Source organism: Hyaena hyaena, unplaced genomic scaffold, assembly GCF_003009895.1.
Source record: "Hyaena hyaena isolate Hyena2069 unplaced genomic scaffold, ASM300989v1 scaffold_1171, whole genome shotgun sequence".
Taxonomy (NCBI): Eukaryota; Metazoa; Chordata; class Mammalia; order Carnivora; family Hyaenidae; genus Hyaena; species Hyaena hyaena.
The window spans coordinates 78,996-104,880 of record NW_024081805.1 but is presented as its reverse complement, the minus strand read 5'-3'; the positions used below and the strand labels follow the sequence as shown (position 1 = coordinate 104,880).

Sequence of the window (25,885 nt, the reverse complement as noted above, 5' to 3'; positions counted from 1 at the left end):
TGTGTGAAGAGGAAGAAAATGCCTTCATTCAACCGTTATGCATCGAGGCCCCTACTGTATGTTAGACATGATTGTAAGTAGTGCGGATAGGGATAGGTGAACGGACTGAAGAGGCAGGAGTGTAGCTTTTGATGTTTGGATGGTGAAAGTGTGTTGAGCATGTATTTATAGGCTTACGGGTGCAGGACACAACCTGTTGGACAGAGAGACTCAAGACAAGGGAAGGGGCTACCACATGGAGCAGTTCCAGAGAAGGGGAAGGGAATGAGGTCCAGAGCAGCAGTGGAGGGCTGTTTGAGGCCCCTTCTCTGAAACAGAGGCAGTAAAAGGAGCTTTAGAATGTTGGGATCAGAGCGCCTGATCTGTTGGTAGAGGTCAGTTGGTAGAGCTTGCTCCTCTTGATCTCGGGATTGTGAGTTCAAGCCCCATGTTGGGTGTAGAGATTACTTAAAAATAAAATCTTTAAAAATAAATAACATGTTTTTAAAAAAAAGAATGTTGGGAGCTATTTGCTTTGTGTAGCAAATTTACCTGCTGATACAGAAGGGCCTGCAGAGGTTGGGTGGAAAGCTGAAGAATAGAGACGGAAGGGTTGAAAAGCCTTAATCTTACAGGGAGGGACCAGGACAGGAAGCTTAAGAACTCAAAGGATAGATTGCCTCGCTGCCTTGAAGGGCCGCCTGAGATTGGGAGTCTGAAGTTTGTATGTAAGATAATCATTTAGGATGAAAATGTCATTTAAAAAAATTTTTTTTATAGTTTATTTTTGAGACAGAGAGAGACAGAACATGAGTGGGGGAGGGGCAGAGAGCGAGGGAGACCCAGAATCTGAAACAGGCTCCAGGCTCTGAGCTAGCTGTCAGCACACAGCCCGACGCGGGTCTCAAACCCACGAACCACGAGATCATGACCTGAGCCGAAGTCGGACGCTTCACCGACTGAGCCACCCAGGCGACCCGAAAATGTCATTTTTAAATACCACTGCCAGATTTCTTTTGCAAGACCAGGCAACCCGGAGGCAAGGCTGGAGAAAGTAAGGAGTTGGGTTCATTGTACTTGCTGAGGGGAAGAGGTACTTGTGAAAGACTGAGGAGAAAGCCCTCTTGGTTCTCCCTGACTTCTCTTTTTGCTTAAACCTGTTTACTCAGGAGTGAAATGCGTAGTGTTGGTATGACCTTGAGCTGCATACTGTCTCTTGTCTTTATTACTCTTTTAGGAAATTCATCGCTCCAAGAATGTCATAAAACAAAACAAAACAACAAAACAGGTTGCTTTAGTAATGATTGACATAGTATACTAGATTCTTAGATTGTATTATGGAGTCCAAACTTGTAAAATTTTCATTAAAAACCTTACAGTTCTCTTTCTTTTAGGCCCTGGGTTTCTTAAGGATGGACGCAAACTGTTCTTGTTGTGTATTTTTGTATATTTTATGTATGTATATAAGTATGTATTTTAACAATACAGTGCTAATTTATTGCTTTCCTTTTAAAATAGAATGTCATATCCAAGCTCAAAGAATACAAAGAACACACACACACGTTACCTAATGCCCTTATTTTACTATAATGAAATGGTTTGATTGCTTTTAAATTGGATTTAGGGATGATGACTTTGTTTGTTTGGTCATATCTTTTGTCTTCTCTATCATGCAGGCACTTCTTGACTCATTTTTCCTCCCTTCCACACCATCGTCCCTTTTTTTCCCTTCTAAGTATGGTTATGTTAAAAAATTTAATTTACTCTTGGCTTTGGAATCAAACCAATTGGATGCTTTAGAATTAATCAGCATTTCTGTTGTTTCTGCTTTCTAGTGCTGCATTTCCACTTAAAACCTAAATTGATTTCAGAAGTTTAGGATTGACAAGGGCTTTGTGGTAAGCGTGTAGAGGAACTATGGTCTGATTTTCTCCATGATAGAGAATGCACAGATGCTATATTAGCAGTCCACTTTAATGCTTTTCATGACATGGTAGATGGTAGTATCTAGGTATTTATTCATCACTTTATGGGTCACAGAACATGAACTGATAACTAAATGCTTTTCAAAAATTTCAGGAAGTCATTGGATCTAAGAACCTAATAAACAGCTTTATAAAGTCTTTAGTTTCCATCATGGCAGATTTCTTTGCTCTGAAGGCCTCATTTAAAATGATGATGGGGGCACCTGGGTAGCTCAGTCGCTTAAGTGCCCAACTCTTGATTTCGGCTAAAGTCATGAACTCACTGTTCGTGGAATTGAGCCCTGCGTCAGGCTCCACAATGACACTGTGGGGCCTGCTTGGGATTCTCACTCTCCCTCTCTCTCTGCCCCTCCCCTGCTTGCGTGCTAGCTCCCTCTCTCTCAAAATAAGTAAACTTAAAAAAATAAATGATGATGAAGTAGCATTCCTCATTATGTATATTGTCATGATAGCGTATATAGACACAAATGTTCTTTGTCACAGTAGAGCTGCCTCTGAGGTCAGGATGACCTCTTTATCTCACCTTTGCAGTCTAGATGTTAGTTAAGATGGCTTTTAAATTTGATGATCTGTTTCTTGAGGACAGGAACTCTCCACTGCATCTTGGCCGTTTATGTATCTTCTTCATTGAACCCTACACAGATATGCATGAAACAAATATTTGTTGAATATATAAAGACTATTGCTGAAGGTCTGTAGGCATCATGTCATATCTAAGGTGTTAATAATTACGTTTCTTCCCTAGTGGTTCTTACTTGGCTCTGGTTAGGCTAGGTATGGGGGTACTGAGTTTTCTGGGTCTCTGAGAGATGGAATGTTGAGTCACCCACTTGTTAACCAAGTTGTTTTTTTAGTTCTCCCCTAATCCGAGACAGCTGCCAGACATCCTTGATTTCTTTGCAATGGTCTTCAGCCTCCCAGAGTTTCACTTTGCAGCTGCATGGTCAAGATGCTGTTTTGTAAAACATCAGTTTGTACAATAGGGAAAGTTGGAGAAGATCTGGTGATGATGACTCAGACACTGCCTTACAACAGCTGCAGGAAGCAAAATATTCTCTGGGTGCCTCTTATGCCTCTTACATTGACTTGATCAACAAGAGGTCATTCTTTAGATTTTGTTGACCTATCCCATGTCTTTTAATTAGAACATTTAGGTAGAAGATGACCAGGAGCTAGGTATTCCGTTCTCATCCTAGAGTCCGCGTACGTGGTAAAATACACTGCGGTTAGAGCTTTAACACACATAACATCATGTGACACATGCCATACAGTTTGCCCATTTAAAGTGCAATTCAGTGGTTTTTAGTGTATTCACTAACTTGTGCAACCATCATTAGATTTTATAAAATTTTTGTTACCCCAAGGAGAAACTCCATACACTTGAGCTATCACTCCCATCAACCCTGTCTGTCTCTACCAGATCTAAGAAGCCCCTAATCTACTTTCTGCCTGGATAACTTTGCCTGTTACAGATATTTTATTTAAATGGAATCCTATAATCTATCGTCTTTGTGACTGGTTTCTTTCACTTAGCATGTTTTCATCGTTCATGTTGTAGCACGTGTCGGTGCTTCATTCCTTCTTATAACTGAAGAATATTCCATTGTCTGGGTGTACATTTAGTCCATTTGTAAGTTGTTTCTACTTTTTTGGCTGTTATATCTGTAATATTAGCATTTGCATGCAAACTTTTGCAGACATATGTTTTCATTTCTCTTGGGAATATATATATTTATGTATATGTATATATAGGAGTGGAATTGCTGGATCATATGGTAATTGTTATGTTTAGCCTTTTAGCAAACTGCCAGATTTTGGCTGCAGTATTTTACATTTCCACCAGCAGTGTGCGAGGGTTCCAGTGTCTCCACACCCTTTGTAGCACTTGTTAATGCTATCTTTTTATTTATTTATTTTTAATCATAGCCATCCTTGTGGATGTGAAGCAATATCCTGTTGTAGGTTTAATTTACATTTCCCTGATGGCTAATGATGTCGAGCAGTTTTTCATGGTCTTGCTAGCCATTTGTACATATTCTTTGGAGAGATGTCTACCTTGCCCATTTAAAAAAAATTTTTTTTTTAAATGTTTGTTTATTTTTGAGAGAGAGACAGAGCATGAGCCGGGGAGGGGCAGAGAGAGATGGAGACACAGAATCCAAAGCAGGCTCCATCCAGGCTCCAGGCTCCGAGCTGTCAGCACAGAGCCCGATGGAGAGCTCGAACCCATGAACCGTGAGATCATGACCTGAGCTGAAATCAGATGCTTAACTGAGCCACCCAGGCCACCTGATGCCTTGCCCATTTTTAAATTGAGTTGCCTTTTTACTAAAGAGTTGAAAGAATTCTTTATATGTTCTATATACAAATCCCTTTTAAGAGATATGATTTACAAATGTTTTCTCCTGTTCTGCCAGTAGTCTCCACTTTTTTGATAGTGTTCTTTGATGCACAGAAGTCTTAAATTTTGATGAAGTCCAGGTTATATATTTTTTTGTTGCTTATGCTTTTCGTGTCATATTTAAGAAACTGTTGCCTAATCCAAGGTTATGAAGATTTACACCTGTCTCCTTTTAAGAAAGTTTTATAGCTTTGGTTCTTCTATTTAGGCTTTTGGTCCATTTTGAGTTTATTTTTGTTGATATTGTGAGGTAGATAAGGAGCTCACTTCATTCTTTGGCACGTGGGTATTCACTTGTCCCAGCACCATTTGCTGTAAAGACTGTTCTTACTTACCCCATGGAATGTTTTCGGCCCTCTTACTGAAAAATAAGTGACTGTAAATGTGAGGGGTTTATTTTTTGGACTCTTAACTCTGTCTCATTGATCTGTATGTTTACCCTTATGCTAGTTCCATGTTGTCAGAGTGTGTCATGAATTTGCAAAATTTACTACCCTAAATATTAAAGTCTAAATTTTAAAGTTCAGGCAAAAATGCTTAATTTGGTCTTAAAAGGTATAACAAATTTAATAAATGATGGCAACGTAATATGTTCCTACAGAAAACGAGGGTGCTTGAGTATGCGGTCTCTTATAGCAACTTCAAAGAAAACAACTAACACACTGGGAACTTGGGCTCCTTCCTGCCAAAAACTGGGCGATTGGCCAGAGGGTTTCTTTTCTAACGTAAACCTATATGATGCGTCTTTTTTAATACACATTCTAATAAAATATGTGCTTCTGGTTATTTTAAGCAGTTTTAAAATAGATAACATAAGAAAAACATAGCAAATAATTTAAACTTAGAACCCTTTAAACTAGTTTGGTTACATGAAAGTTACATCATCATTTTTAACCTGTTGATTATAAAATTGGAAATTTTACTTCGTGCAGACCATAACTTTAATAAAAGCATTTTATGACAGTGTGGAGTAGTAATATAGCTGTGTTCTCTCCATTTTAGTTGTTTTTATATTCTCAAGGCTAAAGATGTTTTTTCACTAAGATAAAGTTGTATTTAAAATACTATTTTCTACAGTATGCAAGTGCTTGTATAAAAGCTGAATGTTAATACGTCATTAGATTGGTTAGTTCTTAACTAATGCTTATTAAACTCTTTTGGTCTGGTGGCATATATGTAATTAAGTCCATGTGAGTTAGTAGTGCATGGAAGAACTCAGGTGCTAATGTGTGCAAAATGCTTTCAGGCTCATCAGACCTATTTTCTAAGAACCCTGGAGTCAATTCGAATTTCCATCAGAAGATGGAATTAAGTTCGTTTGATGAGGTTTGTTGTTAACAAAGCTCACTTTTCAGGGGGAAATGTTTATGACTATTTGTGGTTTGTTTGTTATGAAGTCAATATGGATAACTTAAAAAATTTTTTTTGACTTAAGCTTTTTTAGTTCAAGAGATACTATTTAGTTGGGGATTTGTTAATAAGTTGGTAACAATAAAAATAGGTAATAGTAAACTTTCAGTAAACCGTATCTGTGTGTCAGAACTTAGTATATATTATTTTCTTTACACAGCCTTAAATATTGGTGTTACCATTGTTTTTTACAGATTGGATAGTAGGATCCGTTTAAGTAACTTGACTAAAGTCACACATCCAGTCAGCATTAGGTTGAGGATTTGAAATCAAGTGTGTTTTATTCCAAAGAGTCTCCCTTTCACCCTCATATTGTCCTCCTTCTTCGTGTGTGTGTGTGTGTGTGTGTGTGTGTGTGTGTGTGTTTATATACATGTGTGTATAAAACTACTACAGAGCAGTAGGGTTTGGCTTAAATAGTGCTTATTGGTGAATGGAAGAGGCAAACAATTCACTGATTGTTAAAATTTACAATGTTATTGAATACCCAATTCAGCAATAATTGAAGAGGCTCAGACAGGTTCTTAGTTAACTCATGACAGAAAACACCCAGACAGCCTCCAGACCCTCTTCCGTTAGTTTTCTACCTAAAAAAAGTTACTTTTTTTTTCAAATTTATGTTTCATTGAGGAAAAGAAATCATACATAAACTTTTATTTTTACTCTTACCCTTGTTTACTTTCCTTGTGACTTCATTCATTCAGAAATATTATTGACCAGCTGTGATAAGCCGGGAACCTTGGTAGCTGTTAGAGATAAACATTGAAAGTCTCTGGCTGTTTAGAGTCCAGTCCTGGAGGGAAGACAAACAGATCATTATCATTGATTGTGAAAAGATGCACAACTGAATGTACAAAGTATTTTGGAAACACTAATGGAAGAAATTGAGGGGGGGGGTGTTTTGGTAGATGAATGAGAGACATGCTATGAGAGCATTATTTATTTAAAAAAAATTTTTTAAACATTCATTTTTGAGAGACACAGTGCGAGTGGGGGAGGAGGAGAGAGAGAGGGGGACACAGAATCTGTAGCAGGCTCCAGGCTCTGAGCTGTCAACACAGAGCCCTATGGGGAGCTCAAACCTGAACCACGAGATCACGACCTGACCCGACGTTGGATGCTTAACTGACTGAGCCACCCAGGCGCCCCTATGAAAGCATTATTTATAATAATAAACCATAATAATGGTTTATAACCACATTTCTGTGGAAGCTTGGTTGAAGACCTAAGTCAACATATTTCATCTCTAATCCTGTGCATTTTCTTCCCTCCCATCTTGTTTTGAAGCAAATTCCACACATCATTTCATTCATAGGTATTTAAGTATATATATCTGAAAGACCAGGATTTTTTAAACAAACGAAACAATGTCACGATCACATCTTTAAAAAAGTAATTTGAGGTGAACTCAGTTTGAAGGATGAATGCGTGGTTAAAGAGGGAGGAATGGCAGAGAGGAGCGAGAAGGGCTTATTTAGAGGCAAGGAGATATGAAAGATCTTGGCATGTTCAGGGCCTCTTTGGAGTGCAAATAATAACAACTTTGGCAAAGAGAGGCAGAGTCCAAGATAAAGGCCCTTGCATGCACTAAGAAGCCTACTTTACCTTTTGATGTGGGGAGCTGTTAAAAGGTTGTAAGCAGATTCATAACAACATGGTTAGATAGGTAGTTGAGAAAGATCATCCTCATGGCTGTATTGAGAGCAGACAAGGTAAGAGTAAAATCAGAAACAAAAACTGCACCGTGGGAGATTGTAGTCGTTCAGGTAAGAAACAGATGATGATAGTTTGAAATAAGGTTCTATCAGTAGAGTTTGGCAGAAACTGCTTCATGACATATTTAGGAAGTAGAATTTGGATTATTACATCTAGGCTTGAGGAAGAGGGAATGTTCTCTGGTTTCTGGCTTGTGCGGCTGGGCAGATGGCAAAACCATGACCAGAGGTGGAGCGTGTTGGGACACGCTAAAGATCTGTCCACAGTGCTGCTGTGTATTGCTGTCCCTGTGGTGCCCCTGGCCTTCTACTTTAGGTGTCTTGACCAGTTGGTCTGATGTTAGCTCCTAGTTAAGTACAACTTTTGGTCATAGTAGACTTCCAATAAAAAGTGGTTCCGGGAATGAATGAAGAAATAAATCCAAACTTCCATGTTTAATGCACAAAGATTGCACTCTGAAGATTAATGCAATCTGATGGTTTATTGATTCTCAGTGCTGTTAGCACAGGAGACGTGGTAAAATATTTGTTTATTCCTTTGTACTGTGGGCTGATTGTTGAATGCTTATGTATCTTACCATTATTTTTATATATGCAATCTGTCATTTTTGTTTTGTTTCTCAAGCCATTTAGTAAGCCACAGAATAAAGTTCCAGAATTTTAAAAATCCACATCCTCAAGGGAATGTTTCTGAAATGTAAGAAAAGTCTTACCTAAAGAAGACGTATTGAATAAGCTTTAAGCTTGTTTTGGTAAAATCAAAAAAAGATTTCTATTAATCCATGTAAAACTATAGTCTTGACTGTGGGTACTCTGAAGCTTCCTTAGAAATCACCGCTAAAATTAATGAATTAAAGAGTTGTCAGTTTATTGTTCAGTCTCGATGTCAGATTTGTATCAGGAGTAAAGCACTCAAGTAAGGCAAATATATTGTCCTCTCCTCTCCCCACCAAAACTCAGATTGTGTAAAAAGCCTGTATCTTGAAAGCCTTAGAAGCAATTGGAGCTTCAGACCGGCCTCCTGACTCCTATTTATTGTTTATCTGCTCGCAACCTAGACAGAATTGTTCCAATGGTTTGCTCTTTGAACAGATCTGTGGTTACTTTGTGGGATGGTGGGGGTTGGGGAGGGAAGAGAGAGAGGAGGAGAGAGAGAAGAACATGCCTCTCCTTTGAGGGTCTTCATGAAGCTCTTCAGTGTGTGGAACCAGTGTCTGCAGCCTAGAGTTGGCCATCCTTCCATTTGGGCGCCAGCCCTGGGGCTCGCCAGCTGTATGAATTTGAGCAAACTACGGACTTCACTTTGGCCCTGGTTTCTTTATTTGTAAGATGGCAGTCCTACTGCCTGACCTGTGGGCCGATCAGCGATCACATGTACCAGGCACCCAACGTGGAGTCTGCCTGTCAGTAACTGCTGGTCATTGTTGTCCACACACAGTCTCTCCGTTGGTGGCATCAGTCAGGTTGGCAGGACTGACTCAGTACTGGCTTCACTTAAGACCTTTCTGTTGTCTGATCAGGGAATTCCTGGGTAAAAGCAGGCACAGAGTGGGAATGTAATAGTCATTCCTTTCTTTTCCCCCTGAATTTATGGAATTAAGAAATCAGTTCTTGGTTAACTAGCTTTAGTTAGTGCAGTTTGGCAAATATTTTTCAGTAGTTCTATCTCCAGCACCATGCTAGAGATCACTGTGACTTAAGAGAGGCACTTGAATGTTTCTGATCCTTTAATTCCCTTTCTACAGTTTAAGGCTAATTTCATTAAGCCTGTGAACCTCTCCAGGAAAGTTTCAAGAATTAAAAGGAGATCAGATTATAACTAATTATCTGAAATCCTCTATAGGCTATTTAACAAAAATAAGGTGGAATTTTAACCCCAGAAAGGGTTCCTGAGGAGACAAGAAAGGGAGGTCCAAAACTGAACTTCTAAGTGGATTATCATCTACAAGAACATTTGCTTACTCAGCAGAACGCTTCCTGCAAGTTAGTTAGTTCTTTAGGTGTTTATAGGTGTTGCCATTGATCTCATGATAAAAGAGGGACACCACTCATCACAGTGTCTGGGACCTAAGAGTTGCTTAGGACCTCAGGTAGCCTTTGAAGAGGAACTGCCCATCTGTGATATCTTTACTAATTAAGTAGCCACCCGCCCACATAGGCAATCTTAGGACTTGTTGTATAGTATCAAGCCTTTTTATTCTGTAGTTTTTTTCTTTTGATTGGATTTTGGGTTTAGAAGTTTAAAATTGAAGTGATTAAGTAGTAAGACTCTTGGACTTAGAACAGGCTCTTGGTTCAAAGAACCAAATTCTTTCTTCATTCCCCAGCAGTAGACTGTAGGTCTTCTTAAAAGGCCTGATTTCCCTCCTGATGTTAATCCTAACATCACACCTGGGGATCTTGTTAAAACTTCAGAAAAGATTTGTGTATTCAGACTGTCCCTTGAAGTAAGTCATTAAGGAGGTAAAATCGTCTTTACTTTTTTCAGATTAACCTCTTTCAAGATCTACCAGGTAGCTTCTAGTTCTGGAAGGCTAGGGTTCTGTGCCTGCATCTGTGCCTGAATCCATGTCCTCCTTGTGGGTACTGGTCCATAGGTATATAGTTTCAAACTTAATTAGGCTGTCTTTAAGACTCATTCTGTCCTCGTAGCATGGGATTTCCTTCTGAATTGTTTGTGCCTTCTAAGAAATATATACTTAAGTTCGACTTACTTCTCCATCCACTTAGGTTTTTTTTTTTCCCTTTGAGTCATCCTTTTACCAGTGACTCCTGTCTTGAAGCTTTTTATCTTTCAGCTCCTTTCTGAAGTAGTTGCTTTCTAGGCTTGATGTAATACAGACATTGTTCTGAAAAGTTCCTTCTCATTTCCTGAGAATCATCCACTGTTTTCTGGATCCCCATGCCGCCTTCTTTCTTGACTTACTCCCTTATTGTAACAGACCACATATTGAAATAACTTCTTAAGGAGCATAGATTGTATACTAAAAATATTTTTATTCTACCTTATACTTGATTGATCATTTGGTTAGGTACAGAATTCTAGGTTACAAAGAATTTTCCCTGAGAACTTGTGATGCCATGTTTCACTGTCACTTAGCATCCAGTGTTTCAGTTTAGGAGCCTGGTGCCATTTTGACTCTCATTCTTTTGTAGGTGTTTCTTTTTCTTCTGAAAGCTTTAAAGACCTTTTATCCCTACTGGTCTGAAATACCATGCAGTTATGCTTAGCTTGGTGTAGGTCTTTTTCATGCATTATGTTTTCATGCATGGTGAACCCTTTGAATCTAAAGATTCATGTTCTTCAGCTCTCTGAAATAATTTTCTTTAATACATTGCAAGAAGAATCTCTGAAATTTCAAACACAGTAAGCGTATATCCCAACATTTGTCTGAACCTGTGTGTTCCATTATGGTAGTCATTAGCCATATGTGACTAATTAAGTTTAATTAAATGAAAATTAAGTGAAAATTAAATAAAATTAAGCATCCAGTTCCTAAGTTACACCAACAACACATTTCAAGCACATTTCAAGTGCTCAGTAACCACATGTGGCTAGTGCAGATATAGATCTAGAACATCTCCATCATCACAGAAAGTTTTATTGGTTAGCACTGGTCTATATAGGCTCAGTGAAATTGCAAACATGTTCCTTTTTTTAAAAGTCAAAAAAAAAGGCAAAGAAATGATCAGAAGTTCAAAGAATATATTATAAGACAGTAGAGGCAGATAGAAGGTAAACTAGTAATTCAGAAAAAAAAAAGAAAAAGAAAAATATGATCAAGATAAAAGCCACCATAGAAGCAACTATAAGAATAAATATGCCTCGGGGCACCTGGGTGGCCCAGTCGGTTGAGCTGCTGACTTCGGCTCAGATCTCATGGTTCGTAGGTTCGAGCCCCATATCAGGTTCTGTGCTGACAGTTTAGAGCCTGGAGCCTGCTTCGGATTCTGTGTCTCCTTCTCTCTCTGTCCTCCCCTTGCTCATGCTCTGTCTCTCTCTCTCTCTCAAAAATAAATGTTCGAAAAAAATTTTTTGAAAGAATAAATACACCTCCGTAAATAAGCATGGGCATAGGACCCAGTTTTAGGGAATCTCAATAATGAAATGGTTAAGAAAAAAAGGGGACAGAAATGTCTATGAAGAACATGGCTAGACAGGGGAGACAAATAAAGGAGACAAATACAAGTGAAATTCTGAAAGAAGGGAGCAACCAGTGAACTACAAAAATGTTTATGATGGACGAAATTTTCCTAACATAAAGATTAGAACCTTATAGTGAATTTTCCTAAAATAAAGATCAGATCTTTCTTGTTTCAAGAAATTTACAGAATGATAAAACTAGCAAGTCATAATCATAGTGATGTTTAGTGAACTTTAAGGATAAAGAGTTATAAGGACATCCATACAGAAGTACTCAGTGTTTGAAGACAGTGAAACAACTCTACAAAGTTCTGAGGAAATGTAACTTAGGAATTATACCCAGCCAATTTGTTCTTCAAGTAAAGGCCACGGACTGACATTTTCATGTATTCAAGAACTCAGGAGCTGTAGCATCCATTAGCCCTTCTTGACAGCCCTCCCTATTTGGTAATGAATCTAGCAAACTGAAGGATGAATCAGTAGGACTGTAGAATGGAGAAACTGATCAAAGGATTGGTAGTGAGTATTGGCATTCACTTAATATCAAACTAAAATATTTGGGAAGTGGACGGATGTCAGTGTGTTAATTTCTACATCTTTCATAGTAGGATGACAGCAGATACTGGCTTTAAAATTGATTCATGTATTATAAAAGCAAAATATGACTCCAAATGTTTTTGTAATATGTTATCCTTAGAGAAGGTTAAGAACTAGTATAATAACTAAACATTTACATGAAGATCAACATTCATATATTTAAGAAATGAATGTTGTATCTGTACTGTATGTCAGACTGTATTGTAGGCACTTGGGATAGATCAGTGAACAAAACATTCCATGCTTTTCCATCCTGAAGATTATATTCTAGCAGAGGTACATTGACATAAATAAGTGATATAATGTAAGATACCTTCTTGGGAAGAAGAGAAGAGTATAAGGAGGATTTGGGGTTGCAAATGTGGTCAGAGTTTGCTAAGAAGATGACATATGAGCAGAGACTTAATTTGGAGATACCTGATAGACCTCAAACACGTACAAATCTGAGTTTGGGAGATAGGACTAGAGTGGAGATGCAAAATTGGGAGTTGTTGGCATATAGATAAAATTTAAGCTATAAAACAGAATGACATTGCCAAAGGAGTGATTGTAAATAAACCAAGACCAAGTCTGAGCCCTGAGGTTTGCAACATTAAGCGGCTAAGATTCGGAAGCTCCTGCAGAGAGAGGACTGAGGCGGCATGGCCAGGGAGGGAGGAGGAAACCAAAGAGCTTGTGTCCTGGAAGCCAAGTGAGGAAGGTGAAGCAGAGTCAAATGAATACGGAGAACAGGTGACCTTGCTGAACAGTTTTGGTAAAGTCATGGGTCTGACTGAAGTGAGTTTAGAGGACATGGAATGACAAGAATTGGAGAAATGGGATCCAGAGTTTCTGTTTTAAAGGGAGACAAGGAATAGTTTGTTTATATGCTGATGAAAGTGCTCCAGCAGCAGGTGTAGGGGAGAGAGGGGAGAGATGCTAGAGCAATAAAAAAGGGGCAGGCTTTAGCTAGGAATATGGGTGATTTGTCTATGGTAACACGCTGGGTTTAGTTCCAGGGAGGTGGGTAGATACGTTACTGGATCTTCTGATTGTTTCAGTTCTCAGGGAAGTAAGATTAACTGAGAGTGAGGATGGGGAGGGGATATTAGAGATTGGAGAGAGAGAAGACTAGAAAATAGAGAAAGTGGCAGAAAAGTTTCAGTTTTTAGGTTCAGGGTCATGAATTAAAATGAAACCATCAGCGTATGTGCATGCGAGCGTGTGTGCGTGCGTGTGAGTGTGCGTGCGTGTTTCCGGTCAGATTTAGCTGCATGGGTGCTGGTGCAAAGGCATTGTAGTTAAGCTAATTTGTGGTTCTGCCAAGCCAGTATGATGAACGGAAGGGGTAGGGCAAGGGATGCAATAGCAAGTGAATGGGATAGACTGTGGAATTAAATTTGTTTTGTTGTTGAGTTCAAGTAAATTGTAATAATTTTTATTTAAAAATGGCATATTATAAGGGCACCTGGGTGGCTCAGTCACTTCAGCCTTCCACTCTTGATTTCATCTGGGATCATGATCCCAGGGTTGTGAGATCGAGCCCCATGTGGGGTTCTGCATTGAGTGTGGAGCCTTCTTGGGATTCTCTCTCCCTCCCTCCCCCCCGCCCCCGCTCTGTCCCTCTCCTCCACTTGCATGTGCCCTCTCTCTACAAAATCTAAAAAAAAGGCATATTACAGTATCCAATTTTCATTAAATATCTGTTCTCTCTTCCTTTTATTTATAAATATGCATAGGGAAATGTGTAAAAAAATCATCTGTAAGTTGATAATTGTAGGTGGTAGGATTTTTTTTTTTTTTTTTTTTAAAGTAGGCTCCACACCTAGCGTAGAACCCAGCCTTCCTACCCCGAGATGAAAACCTGAGCTGAGATCAAGAATAGGACACTTAACTGACTGATCCATCCAGGTGCCCCACTGGGTGGTGGGATTTGGTCACATTTTTATTTCCTTTTTAAGTTATCTCTAGACCCACTGTGGGGCTTGAACTCAGAAACCCAAGATCAAGAGTCACATGCCCTTCCAAATGAGCCGGCTAGGTGCCCCATTTCCTTTTGTATTTTAAAATACTTTTCTTAAATAGTAAGCTGTAAAATTTCTACAAGAAATTATATATATGTAGCAAAGTACAAGAAGCATAAAGAAATGGTAATTTAAAAATAACGTATTGTCTAAGTTCAGGGCACATAAAGTAGTCTAGGGACTCCTCGGGGAGACGAGGCTGAAGGCAGAAGGTGCTCTGCTTTGGTCACAGGTCAGTTGCTAGACTGTGCGGTTTGTATTTTATTTGGTAGGAAATGGGGTACCATTCTAGGCTAGAGAGTAAGGGGACTGGGTCTTTGTTTTAGAGAAGCTGACTGAGGGCTGTGTTCAGGGGTATTTGGTAGGAAACGTAGGCAGAGAAAGATACCTTTTTTTCTGATGTTAATTTGTACAAAATGCAATTCTGCTGCAATCCAGTATCACATTTTTCTGTCTTGACAGATACTATAATGAAATTTGTCTAGAAACTTAAGTGAGAATAACAAAGCAATATTGCCTATTTCATAAGGTTTTTGAGAGGAGTAAATGGTTACATTTTAAGGGCTTACCATCATGCTTGCCATAAGTTTCGGGGTCAATAAGCCTTCCCATTCTTCGTGACAACCGCCATCCTTCCTTGCTGTATACATTGTTTATCGGCTTAGTTTTTTGGATTTTTTAATTAGATCAACATCCATTTAACAATTTACTTGAAGTGGTATCACCCACCCCAGAAATTTTTCTTTTCCAGAAAGTACTGGATTTCTCAAATCTTAACGAACTATGTTTTTAGGGACAATACTATTTATTAACATTGCACATAAGTATCCCTAGATTTTTGGTCTTTAGGAGATTTTACTGATGCTCCTTTGAGGCAGTATAAAGTACCGCCTACATTTTGCTATAGTTTTGCTATTACTAATGAGATCGTTGATAAGTCAAATGTTTCTCAGTTTTGAAGTTTAAAATGTTGGATGAGATGTAAAGATTATTCTTATATAAGGCTTGAGGAAACTGTGATGCCGATTTTGCTTTAACAAAAACTGAAAAACTGCTAAGAAAATTTAACATGACAGAAATTTTGGTGGGACTATTGGTGTTTTTGTTTTGTTTTTAATACTAAATTTTCTACAGTAAACATGCATTTCTTAAAAGAATCAGAAAAGATGAAAATAAAAGTCTGGGTTCTAAAGATAGGCACCTCTTCTGTCTCTCATCCCTCACTCATTAGTTCACTGACTTTGGATAAGTTGCATACCATCTCAGAGTCTTTATTTCTCTATCTGGAAAAGGTAGTAATCAAATAAAATAAAAGTACATAGAAATGATGAGGAAATAGCAAAATGTCATGCAAATGGTAGGTATTATTAGAAGTAGTCTTAATTTCCCAAAATTATGCTCTTCTGTTTTGTAGAGGCTTTGTAGCCAAGCTCTAGTTCTTCATTATCACATTAGAAGAAGGCACTTAATGCAGAAATCATACATATGATGATTCAATTTTATCAAAGCCACCTTTGTCTGTTTTTAGAAATTCCTTTTTAATGGTAGCTCTAAAATCACAGAAATTTTGAGTACTTAACCATCGAAGTGGGCTTTTTTTTTTTAACAAATCACTTCTATAATATTTCATATTCAGAATAATTTCATAAGTTGAGTTAGTGGAACAAATTCCCAAGGTGAAAATATGAAGGTGAATTCTACTTTTGTTTAATAACAGAATAGCTTTGCTTGGCTCAAGTGAGCCTGTATATTCCAAATGTGTTTTCCCACACATTTATGAAAGCAAACAGAAAGGTCTTTTACTCCAGATTATAGGTAAATTAGATACATGACATTTTCCAAGGTCCAAAATGATTAGATTTCTCAGTCATCAAAGGTTTTATCTTATGAATACCAACAAACTAGCCTGTACAGAAACAGCTAGCCTGACCTTGTTTTTTGTAAACACAAGGACATTTGATTTTCCAGTACCTGTTAAAATCCGTTTTGACACACCTTGCCCAAAAAGGGCAAGCTTCATTAACAACATCAAACTGTTCAGAGATGATTTCTCCAAAGATGTAACAGATTTAACTCAGGACGTTCCTACTAGTTTGGTGAGATGTTCATCCTTCTAATGCTCCCTCAGTTTGAAATCCCAAAGCTACCTTTAAGAAAATAGCCTTGGCTCAGTCAGCTGGGTATGTCATAAAAGATATTTTGCTTTGAAAAAGGGTAAGTACACATCAGGCCAGAAATAAGGACTTAATGCCAAGTCTTTCTCTCCACAAACCATGTCTATGAAGCATAGTCAAGACACTTGAATTGAGGTAGTTATGTGCAGAGTTCAGGGAACCTGTTTTTTTGGTTTTGGTTTTGGTTTTGGTTTTGGTTTTGGTTTTGGTTTTGGTTTTGGTTTAGAGAGTAGGGGGTAGAGAGAGAATCCTAAGCAGGCCCCATGCCCAGTGCGGAGTCCTTCTCAAGGCTCCGTCTCAGGACTATGAGATCATGACCTGAGCCGAAATCAAAAGTTGGACCTTTAACCAACTGAGCCACCCAGGCGCCCCTCTTTGTTTTTTTAAACCTCAAAGAATTTAACCAGCTGGTCTCTTTGAACCTTTATATCATGAAACTTGTCCCAGACCAGCTCATTTTCTCAAACTTCTTAAGCTCTTCACCCAGCCTGCCATCTTCTCACTGGTAACCAAAGGCCTTGCCTGCAGTTTCATATCCTCAGTTGAAGCCATGAGCCTTGAACTCCTCCAGCTTCCGTCATTACAACCCTTAACGTAGCTCTCTTCGGATCCGTGTGTACCACCTCAAGTCTCAAAAGGATAACATACTGCTCCTCCAATCTAAGGAAAATTTCTTCACCTTTGCTCTAGTTTCATCTTCCCCTCCAGTTTCATCTTCCCCTTTTCCTCTAAGATCTTGATCCAGAAGTTTTATCATGTCCTCTGGCTTCAGCTTCTTCCCTTCTGTTGAACTTGCTCCCACAGACTGAATATGCTGGAGTGTTTTGTATCAGTTGAACAGAAAAGTCCTTGACCCTGCAACCCATTCTAGTTAGTGCCCCTTTGTTCTCCATTTTAAAATGAGACTTGAAGAAATGCACACCTTGCATTGAATCTTCACCCCATTTTAATCTGACCCCATACAGCCTTCACTACACTGCTTTTCACCAGGAGCAGGAGTGACTTCCGGGTTACTATGGTCAGTACAGACATTCCTCCTTGAGTAGTGTGTGCGCTGTGTTATTGCCGTGGGCCTTACTGGGCTTCTTGGAATTTATAACTCCCTAGCTTCCTTCATGATCTTCCACCAGTCTCTCCGGCTTCCCCTTCTCGGATTCCTTTGTGAACTCTTCTTGTCCCTCCCTTAAACTGTTGACGTTCCTCAGGATATCCTTGGCCCACTCTGCTCACGCTGCAAGTCCTCACTGTGTGATCTCAGGGCCAGTTAGCATGGACCTGGTGGCTCTAAACCTTTGTCAGCCTTCAGCTTTCAGACTATTTTCAAATACTCAGCAACTGACTTCACACATCTCCTTCATTGAATCATTGGTTCATCAATATTCTGAGCCTCTACCATCACCAGACTCGGTCTTAAAAGACTGAATAATGAAATAACAGGTTCTGCTCTGTCAGTGAGAGAGATGGGGGAAAATCCCTGATAGTGACAGTACAGTGAATTGTATACTCTGTGAGAAACAAGCAAAGGGTGCTGTGAATATAAAAGGATGGAGACAGACACCAGCTCCGAGCGCTTTCAGGGATGTTACTTCTCAGACCTTAAATTAATTAACCATTCAGGAAGAGATCCTTCTTGAGGTTCCCTCCTCCAGTCACTCAGTCACCTAAATCAGAAACCCCATAGTCCTTCTTGATTCCTCTGTCATGTTCAGTTATCAGTCTTAAGTCCTTCCTGCCATTTCAGTCCTGAGATGGGGCTCTTGCCCAGCCCCCTTCCCCATCTACTTCTGTCCTGATTTGAAGCCGCATCATCTATTGCCTGTGTTACTGCTGTAGACTCACAAGTGGTATCCTTGCTTTGTCTTGATCACTTTGCATTCACTTTTCTAAAGGCCAGTGTGGTGTAGCAAAAACAGTGATGTGCCCTTGTCACTGCTCTGTTTCAAAGTCTCCGATCAGAATCTCTAAATCTGTCCACATAGCTGGCTTCACCCCTGCAGATTCTGATTCTCTAGTGCCACTGGGCTGGGGCGTGTGTTTTTATGTTCCCAAAGAGATACTGACACCTGACCCGATAGAGAAACCTCTGGCCTACCATTGTTGAGTCTCTGAGCCCCTGTGCCAGGTTGCACCAGGCCCTCCTTGACCCCAGCTTTGGCTTAGCGGACAGCCACATTTCCCACCGTGCCCGTGTATCTACTTGTCCAGGGAAAATTATCCAATTTGGTATGACTCATGTTAGAGATTATATGTGTAAAAAAGACTTTTAAAACTGGTAACGTTTTATTTAAGTATCTGCTATTGTTATTTGTAATGTATTCTCTGCCTTTTTAGTGGATGATGCTGGCAAAATAGAACACGATGGTTCCTCTGGAATGACCATGGACGCGGAGTCGGAAATCGATCCTTGTAAAGTGGATGGCACTTGCCCTGAAGTCATCAAAGTGTACATTTTTAAAGCCGACCCTGGAGAGGATGACTTAGGTAAGTGGAAAGCTTCAGCATATTCTACATCCTGATTAGCTGCTTCAACCCAGTGACTTTTGGGTGGTTTAGATTGAGAACATTTGAAACCTTTTCTGAAGATAACGTTTAAACAAGGATTTCTGTGTAACGGGAGAAAAGTATATAAAATGTAATAGCCGGATGGAAATGAAGTTTTCAGATAAATTCTTGGAGCTGTCATCTTCCTGATAGGTGGCACCGTAGACATTGTGGAGAGTGAGCCTGAGAATGATCATGGAGTTGAATTACTTGATCAGAATAGCAGTATTCGTGTGCCAAGGGAAAAGATGGTGTACATGACTGTCAACGACTCTCAGCAAGAAGACGAAGATTTAAGTAAGTAGGTGGCCTTTTTGTGGGAGAAGATTTTATGTTTCTGTAGTGCCCTCTTTTATTAAATCTGGTCAGTATTTGAAGGAAACAAGTAGCATTATTGTAGCGATTATTCTGCTGTATTCCAAGGGCGGTTATCAGTGACCCTCTATGTACGCTTCAAGTGTTGCTTTAAAAACGAGTTAGGGTCAAAGCCAAGAAATGGAGGATCCATTCAGTAAGTATCTGTTGACTGCTCGTGCCTGTGTGGAAGCTGTGTTCTAGGTGTGTAACGTTTGAGCCTTCTTTCTGCTTGCCTGTTTACCGAATCTGAGTACAGACGTCTCTCCTGCCGTGTCTGTAAACACGGTCACAAAACTGTGTTATCATTTCCTATTCAGATGTTGCTGAAATCGCTGATGAAGTTTATATGGAAGTGATCGTGGGAGAGGAGGATGCTGCTGCCGCTGCGGCCGCCGCCGTGCATGAGCAGCAGATGGACGACAACGAAATCAAGACCTTCATGCCAATAGCGTGGGCGGCAGCTTACGGTAAGTCGCCCGGCAGCTCCTTGGACGCCGTGGGCTCGTGAACGTGACTCCGTGCCTAGAAGCGGTGCCTGTGGTCGTAGGGTTCCGAAATACGAAGTACCAGTGCCCTGTAAGGGTTATTTGATTTGAACACGAGTAGAGGAAGATTATAAAGTCTACTTTTTGTCTTTATTTCTAACAGGAGTTTCCTTCGTGTGTTTGTCACATAGAAGGGAGTACTGCAAGAAGTGCACAGGCTTTCAAGCTGGAACTTTTCCTCTTGATTGTATCTGGCCCCTGACTTTGCAATTTGGGGAGATGACAAGGGAGTCCATGGGGCACAATGCTGACCTGTGTTTTTTAGATCTGGAAGCTAGGCCTTTCCTGCCGTCTCACTATAATGAACGTGGTCATAAAACCCATTACCTAGAATGGGGACTTTCTGTCATTCATGAGTATCATGGCTTACTTTTCGTTGTTATAGTTAATAAAGAATCCCTAATTTTTTATCATTTATAATACTGTATAATTTTGTTTTTTAATGCGCATTGTTAGGTAATAATTCTGATGGAATTGAAACCCGGAATGGCACTGCAAGTGCCCTCTTGCACATAGATGAGTCTGCTGGGCTCGGCAGACTGGCTAAACAAAAACCAAAGAAAAGGAGAAGACCTGATTCCAGGCAGTACCAAACAGGTGAGGGCACATGAGTTCCACAGCGCAGCGTGCTTTGCGAGCTCTCAGAGGAAACTCTAGCGTGTATCCACGGAGGTGTTGTGATGGCATTTTAGCTGCTAGACCACATGTAGCTTCTTTGTACTGAATTTGAAAATATCATTTTAAGAATTCAGTGATATTCATGAATGATTTCCTGGGATAAAAAGAAATAAGGAAAAGATCGAACACGAATGGGAGAGAAATTCACACCGTGGGTGATTTTTATGTGGAAATGAGAAGAAATCCCTCAGATAGGTTGCAGGCATTAACTGTTTTAAAAACGGAAGGAATACAAAGAATCTGATTCTGTTAGCATGAAGCGGGCGTACTTTACAGAGCAGGAGGAGAGTACTTGAGTTCACATGACCTATTCCTGTCTATTCGTGTATGGCAGTTTGCATAGGAGAATTCTCATAGGTGGGTTTAAGCTCTACGCTAAGTTGATACCAAATTAGGTTTTTTGGAAACCCCAAAGCAGGAGCTGTGATTACGAAACTTTATTTTTATGAATAATTTTCTTCTGATTGATAGAGCTTCAGTCATTAGTTGGTAGGAGTTACAGATTTATTGACTGATTTTTTTCAAACTGGAGGGGCTGAGGTTGCCCCAGTAGGCCTGAATGAAGTTTTCAGACCAGGGTTCTCTTTATGATGAGGTTGCCCTATCTCTTACATTGAAAACTGGCAGAAGGAATGTTAAGTAGCAGATAGCTTAATGTAGGAACACTTGCTGCATAATGTTCAGAACGCACACTTTAAATGCTTGAAGAAACCAAAACAGAACTTGGTTTGATCACTCATGTTCCTTTTTTTTCCTTCCTTAGCAATAATTATTGGCCCTGATGGACATCCCTTGACTGTCTATCCCTGCATGATTTGTGGGAAGAAATTTAAGTCTAGAGGTTTTTTGAAAAGGCACATGAAAAACCATCCCGAACACCTTACTAAGAAGAAGTACCGCTGTACTGACTGTGATTACACTACCAACAAGAAGATAAGTTTACACAACCACCTGGAGAGCCACAAGCTGACCAGCAAGGCCGAGAAGGCCATCGAATGCGATGAGTGTGGGAAGCATTTCTCTCATGCTGGGGCTTTGTTTACTCATAAAATGGTGCATAAGGAAAAAGGAGCCAACAAAATGCACAAGTGTAAATTCTGTGAATACGAGACAGCTGAACAAGGGTTGTTGAATCGCCACCTTTTGGCGGTCCACAGCAAGAACTTTCCTCATATTTGTGTGGAGTGCGGTAAAGGTTTCCGTCACCCATCAGAGCTCAAAAAGCACATGCGAATCCATACTGGGGAGAAGCCGTACCAGTGCCAGTACTGCGAGTATAGGTCTGCAGACTCTTCGAACTTGAAAACACACGTAAAAACTAAGCATAGTAAAGAGATGCCATTCAAGTGTGACATCTGTCTTCTGACTTTCTCAGATACCAAAGAGGTGCAGCAACATGCTCTTATCCACCAGGAGAGCAAAACACACCAGTGTTTGCACTGCGACCACAAGAGTTCAAACTCGAGCGACTTGAAACGACACATAATTTCAGTCCACACGAAGGACTACCCCCATAAGTGTGACATGTGTGATAAAGGCTTTCACAGGCCTTCTGAACTCAAGAAACACGTGGCTGCCCACAAGGGTAAAAAAATGCACCAGTGTAGACATTGTGACTTTAAGATTGCAGATCCGTTTGTTCTAAGTCGCCATATTCTCTCCGTTCACACGAAAGATCTTCCCTTTCGGTGTAAGAGATGTAGAAAGGGATTTAGGCAACAGAATGAGCTTAAAAAGCATATGAAGACACACAGTGGCAGGAAAGTGTACCAGTGTGAGTACTGTGAGTATAGCACTACAGACGCCTCGGGCTTTAAACGGCACGTTATCTCCATTCATACGAAAGACTATCCTCACCGTTGTGAGTACTGCAAGAAGGGCTTCCGACGACCTTCGGAAAAGAACCAGCACATAATGCGACATCATAAGGAAGTTGGCCTGCCCTGATAGTCCTGCTACAGACATTTGTGGAGATGTTGGCCTTGAAGCAGAAATCTCATTTTAAAGCCAGTCAGTCTCATTCACATACAATACTGTATATTGATTTATGCTGTGTACAAATAGAATTATTGCTTCTAGTTGAGGTTTTTTTTTTTTTTACATTTTGTTGAATAGTGTGTTCTGAATTCTATTCAGTTTGTTTAATAAATGGGGGAAAGCAGCAACAAATAAGTTGCTTTTAATAAAGTAATCCTTGATTCTATACTGAATTTTTCTATCTTACAAGTTTTATATTTATTTAAATATTTACCTTGCTTACCTTGATGGTACTCTTCTAAGACCATTTAACTTAAAGTTAAGGTAACTTTAGATCGGTAACTCTGAAAGTATTCGTATGGACTCATTTTTTTCTTCCCCATGAATTTCTCACAATAAAATTGTCAGAGACATCTACTAACATAAATAGAAGATTTCCAGTCAGGTCTAATTATCCTAACATGGAAGTCGTTGACTTGTGTTGCTTACTCTTCTCAGACTACATGACAACGAAAGTTTCCGCTTGAGCTTTTGCCACCCGAGCGTCGCTAAGGAAAGAACCCTGGCTGGGTTCGTCTTTACTTTTCATTTTGTTGAGCAGACAAGCTGTACTTTTTGCAGGGGGGCTTTCTTTGGTGTATTTACATCTTTTGTCAGCATAGCAGACTTCTAGAAAACTTTCTTGACAGGTTTTGCTTGATCATGTTGTATTTTGATTATCCCGTCTGTGCTGCGTTGTCTCGGAATGGTTGTGTGTTAACGAATGAGATTATCGAGGACTGCATTTTGGAATCTCCTAGAGGTAATTCGTGGCTCGTAGGACCTTTTGCGACTTTATATATGTAAATGTACCCTGAACTATATATATGCACATATATAGAGAACATGTATCTGTGTGTATTGCTTATTTTACATATTTATACACACAACCCCAGTAGTAGTTGTTTAAGATCTATAATGAAAAGTATTAAATTTACAATAACATGAAAGATGCAGGGATGCATGAGAGAGCATTTTGTAATTCATGCTCTTCAGAGAGACTACTCAGGTGAAGAATTAGAAGGAAAATAAGGACACTAGTATTTTTAAAGAGTAAAGGTATTTTCTTTTAAATATCTTTGGTAATTGAAAAAAAGACGTTACGATGTTTCTAGATAGAGTGTTTTCATACAACTTCAGCTCCATGCCTTTATATTTTTCTGAAAAGCTAATGAGCATCCAGACAGAACTCCCTCCGTTCTCTCGGAGAAGCTCACGAGGGAACTCTGTGTCTGTCACCCAGTGAAAGGGGGATTAAGGAAGCCACAGCTCCGCATCCCAGAGATTGGGTGCTAATGACGACCTCCGCTTGGCAGGGCCAGCCTGCTCGGCTATTTCTTAGTTACAGTTAGCAAACTTCAAAAACCTGAACACTCAAATTGGCTTTGGTTAGAAGGTAAAGGTGTGTTTAAGTGCAGGAGGAAGATCTGAGGCCTTATTTGGAACATCCCCAAGTCTTCGACGGTCTTGTTTTTCTTTGAGAGTTGACATTTTTTAAACAAACAGTTCTGAATCATGTCAGAAACCCATACGCTGAAGTCGGTTAATTCGAATTGGATTATGCGAAGACGGATCTTGGAAAACAGAGAACAGGTTTTGGGGGCCTGTAGATGGGCTGTCCGCATGCGAGCATCTGGCCCGTTGTAGGAGATTCTGGAACTTTTCTTCCTACCTGATAGCTGCCTTGCCGCTTCATGATGGTGCTTCTTCCCCTTCGTGCTCTTAGGGTTTTACCTTTCATCTTTCTCGTTGCCACTGATATTTGTATTCAGGAATTATATTTCTAGGGTTAGAAATCTAAATATTTGGTGTTTGGCAAGCCTCTGAAGTGCTAGATTGATTTCATCCACTTGGAAATCAAGTGCTTTGGGCTGGTGTGAACTCCAGCCCGAATGCCAGTTAAAGCCAAGGCATGGCCTATCCTGGTGGGAGCTCTGGGCCCTGTGAACATTCTTTTTTTTTTTTTTTTTTAATACAAAAGAGAAACTTACAATTGTGTGATTCATTGCTCTGCCGTACTGTTCTTGAAAGCTCTGTCTGTTTTTTTGTGAGAACCTTTAAAATCTCCCTTGATTTCTTTTTCCCAGAAATCATATGAAAGAAAACACTTAAATGAAAGTGGAAAGTTGTTAACTTTAAAACATGCTGTAAAATTAGTACAGAAAATATAAAAAATTGGTCACTTAACTATATTTTTTTAAATAAACTGAAAGATAAAGAACACAACACTGTACACACTTTATATTTCTCTTACATAGTCTGGAATCATACACAGCTATTTTCTTTTTAAAGCACAATATTGAAACCTTTAAAAGGTATTTAAGGGTTTGGTCAAGTGAATATGATAAAATGTATTTGTCTGTATAATGAGAAAATGAAATTGTAGTCACTGTTATGTACTGACATTAGTTACAACCTAGTTTTAATTCTTAAAACAATTTTGATTAGCAAAGCTAAAAAAAATGGATGTTTCAGTTAAATGTTTTAAAGAGGTACAGATTTTTACAAGGACATAATATAAGTTATTGTTCTGTAGAAATATCCTATTAAATATTGTATGTCCCTCCCTCTGTACACTTTGTAAAAAAAGTAAAATACATAAAAAGAAAATCATATAGGGATGTGTGACATTATTGTAATTGTGTACTTGAGAATAACGTGCAAAAATAAAAATCAGAATATTTTCCTGTTAATGGATGTTTAGTCTATTTGATACCAGTACTAAGTTAATGCTTTTTCTTAAGGAAAAAAATGTACAGTTTTTGTAAACCTAATAAACATCAAAAGCAGTGGATTATTTTCATTTCCCCATTTCTTACTTCCTTTTATGCAGCAGTGGAATGCAAAATGCTTGATTGCTTTGAATTTTGTGACTTGATGCAAACACTCATACTAGTTGAGCCCTGCGAATTTGTAAAGTAATATATCAGAGAACTTAAGAAGTGATTGGTGAGTCCTTTGATGATGAGTGTGTCCTTGAAGTTCTGTTTTTTTCTTTTAGCTTCATAAGGGATTTGTTTTATTAGCATCTCCAGTTCCCCTGATGTGAATTTGCCCTGCATAAAGTTGTTTTTGAGAGCACTTAAAGTTCATTGCTGTCAACCCACAGCACATTTAATCCCTGGGTGTTGTCCTCACCTCCACAGCAGAAGCCCTGCCCTAGAGTGACACCTGTGTGCCAAGTTTGCAGTGCTTTCGTTGGTAGATGCTAATGTACTAGAGAACGGCCATTGTCATAATAGAAATCAGAAGTTAGGTAAAAGTTAGCAGGAGTCCAAAGAGAGTAACAGATAGATTTGAGCCATCTTCGATTTTATTAAAAAAATTTTTTTTATTGTTT

General features: G+C 39.3%; 1 protein-coding gene across 3 annotated transcripts in view; it reads left to right on the top strand.

Annotated features, from left to right (window-relative positions):
- The window catches only part of ZFX (zinc finger protein X-linked), a 51,491-nt gene extending 26,149 nt beyond the window's left edge, over positions 1 to 25,342 (top strand). For 2 of the 3 annotated variants that reach the window (XM_039222656.1, XM_039222657.1), the window contains exons 4-8: positions 18,740 to 18,889; positions 19,103 to 19,246; positions 19,624 to 19,773; positions 20,308 to 20,448; positions 21,293 to 25,342. In XM_039222656.1, coding sequence (XP_039078587.1) covers positions 18,740 to 18,889; positions 19,103 to 19,246; positions 19,624 to 19,773; positions 20,308 to 20,448; positions 21,293 to 22,476 — 1,769 coding nt within the window. In that variant the 3' untranslated portion in view covers positions 22,477 to 25,342. The remainder of the gene's footprint in view (positions 1 to 18,739; positions 18,890 to 19,102; positions 19,247 to 19,623; positions 19,774 to 20,307; positions 20,449 to 21,292) is intronic. The other variant, XM_039222658.1, reaches the window with a different exon arrangement.
- Positions 25,343 to 25,885: the final 543 nt, after the last annotated feature.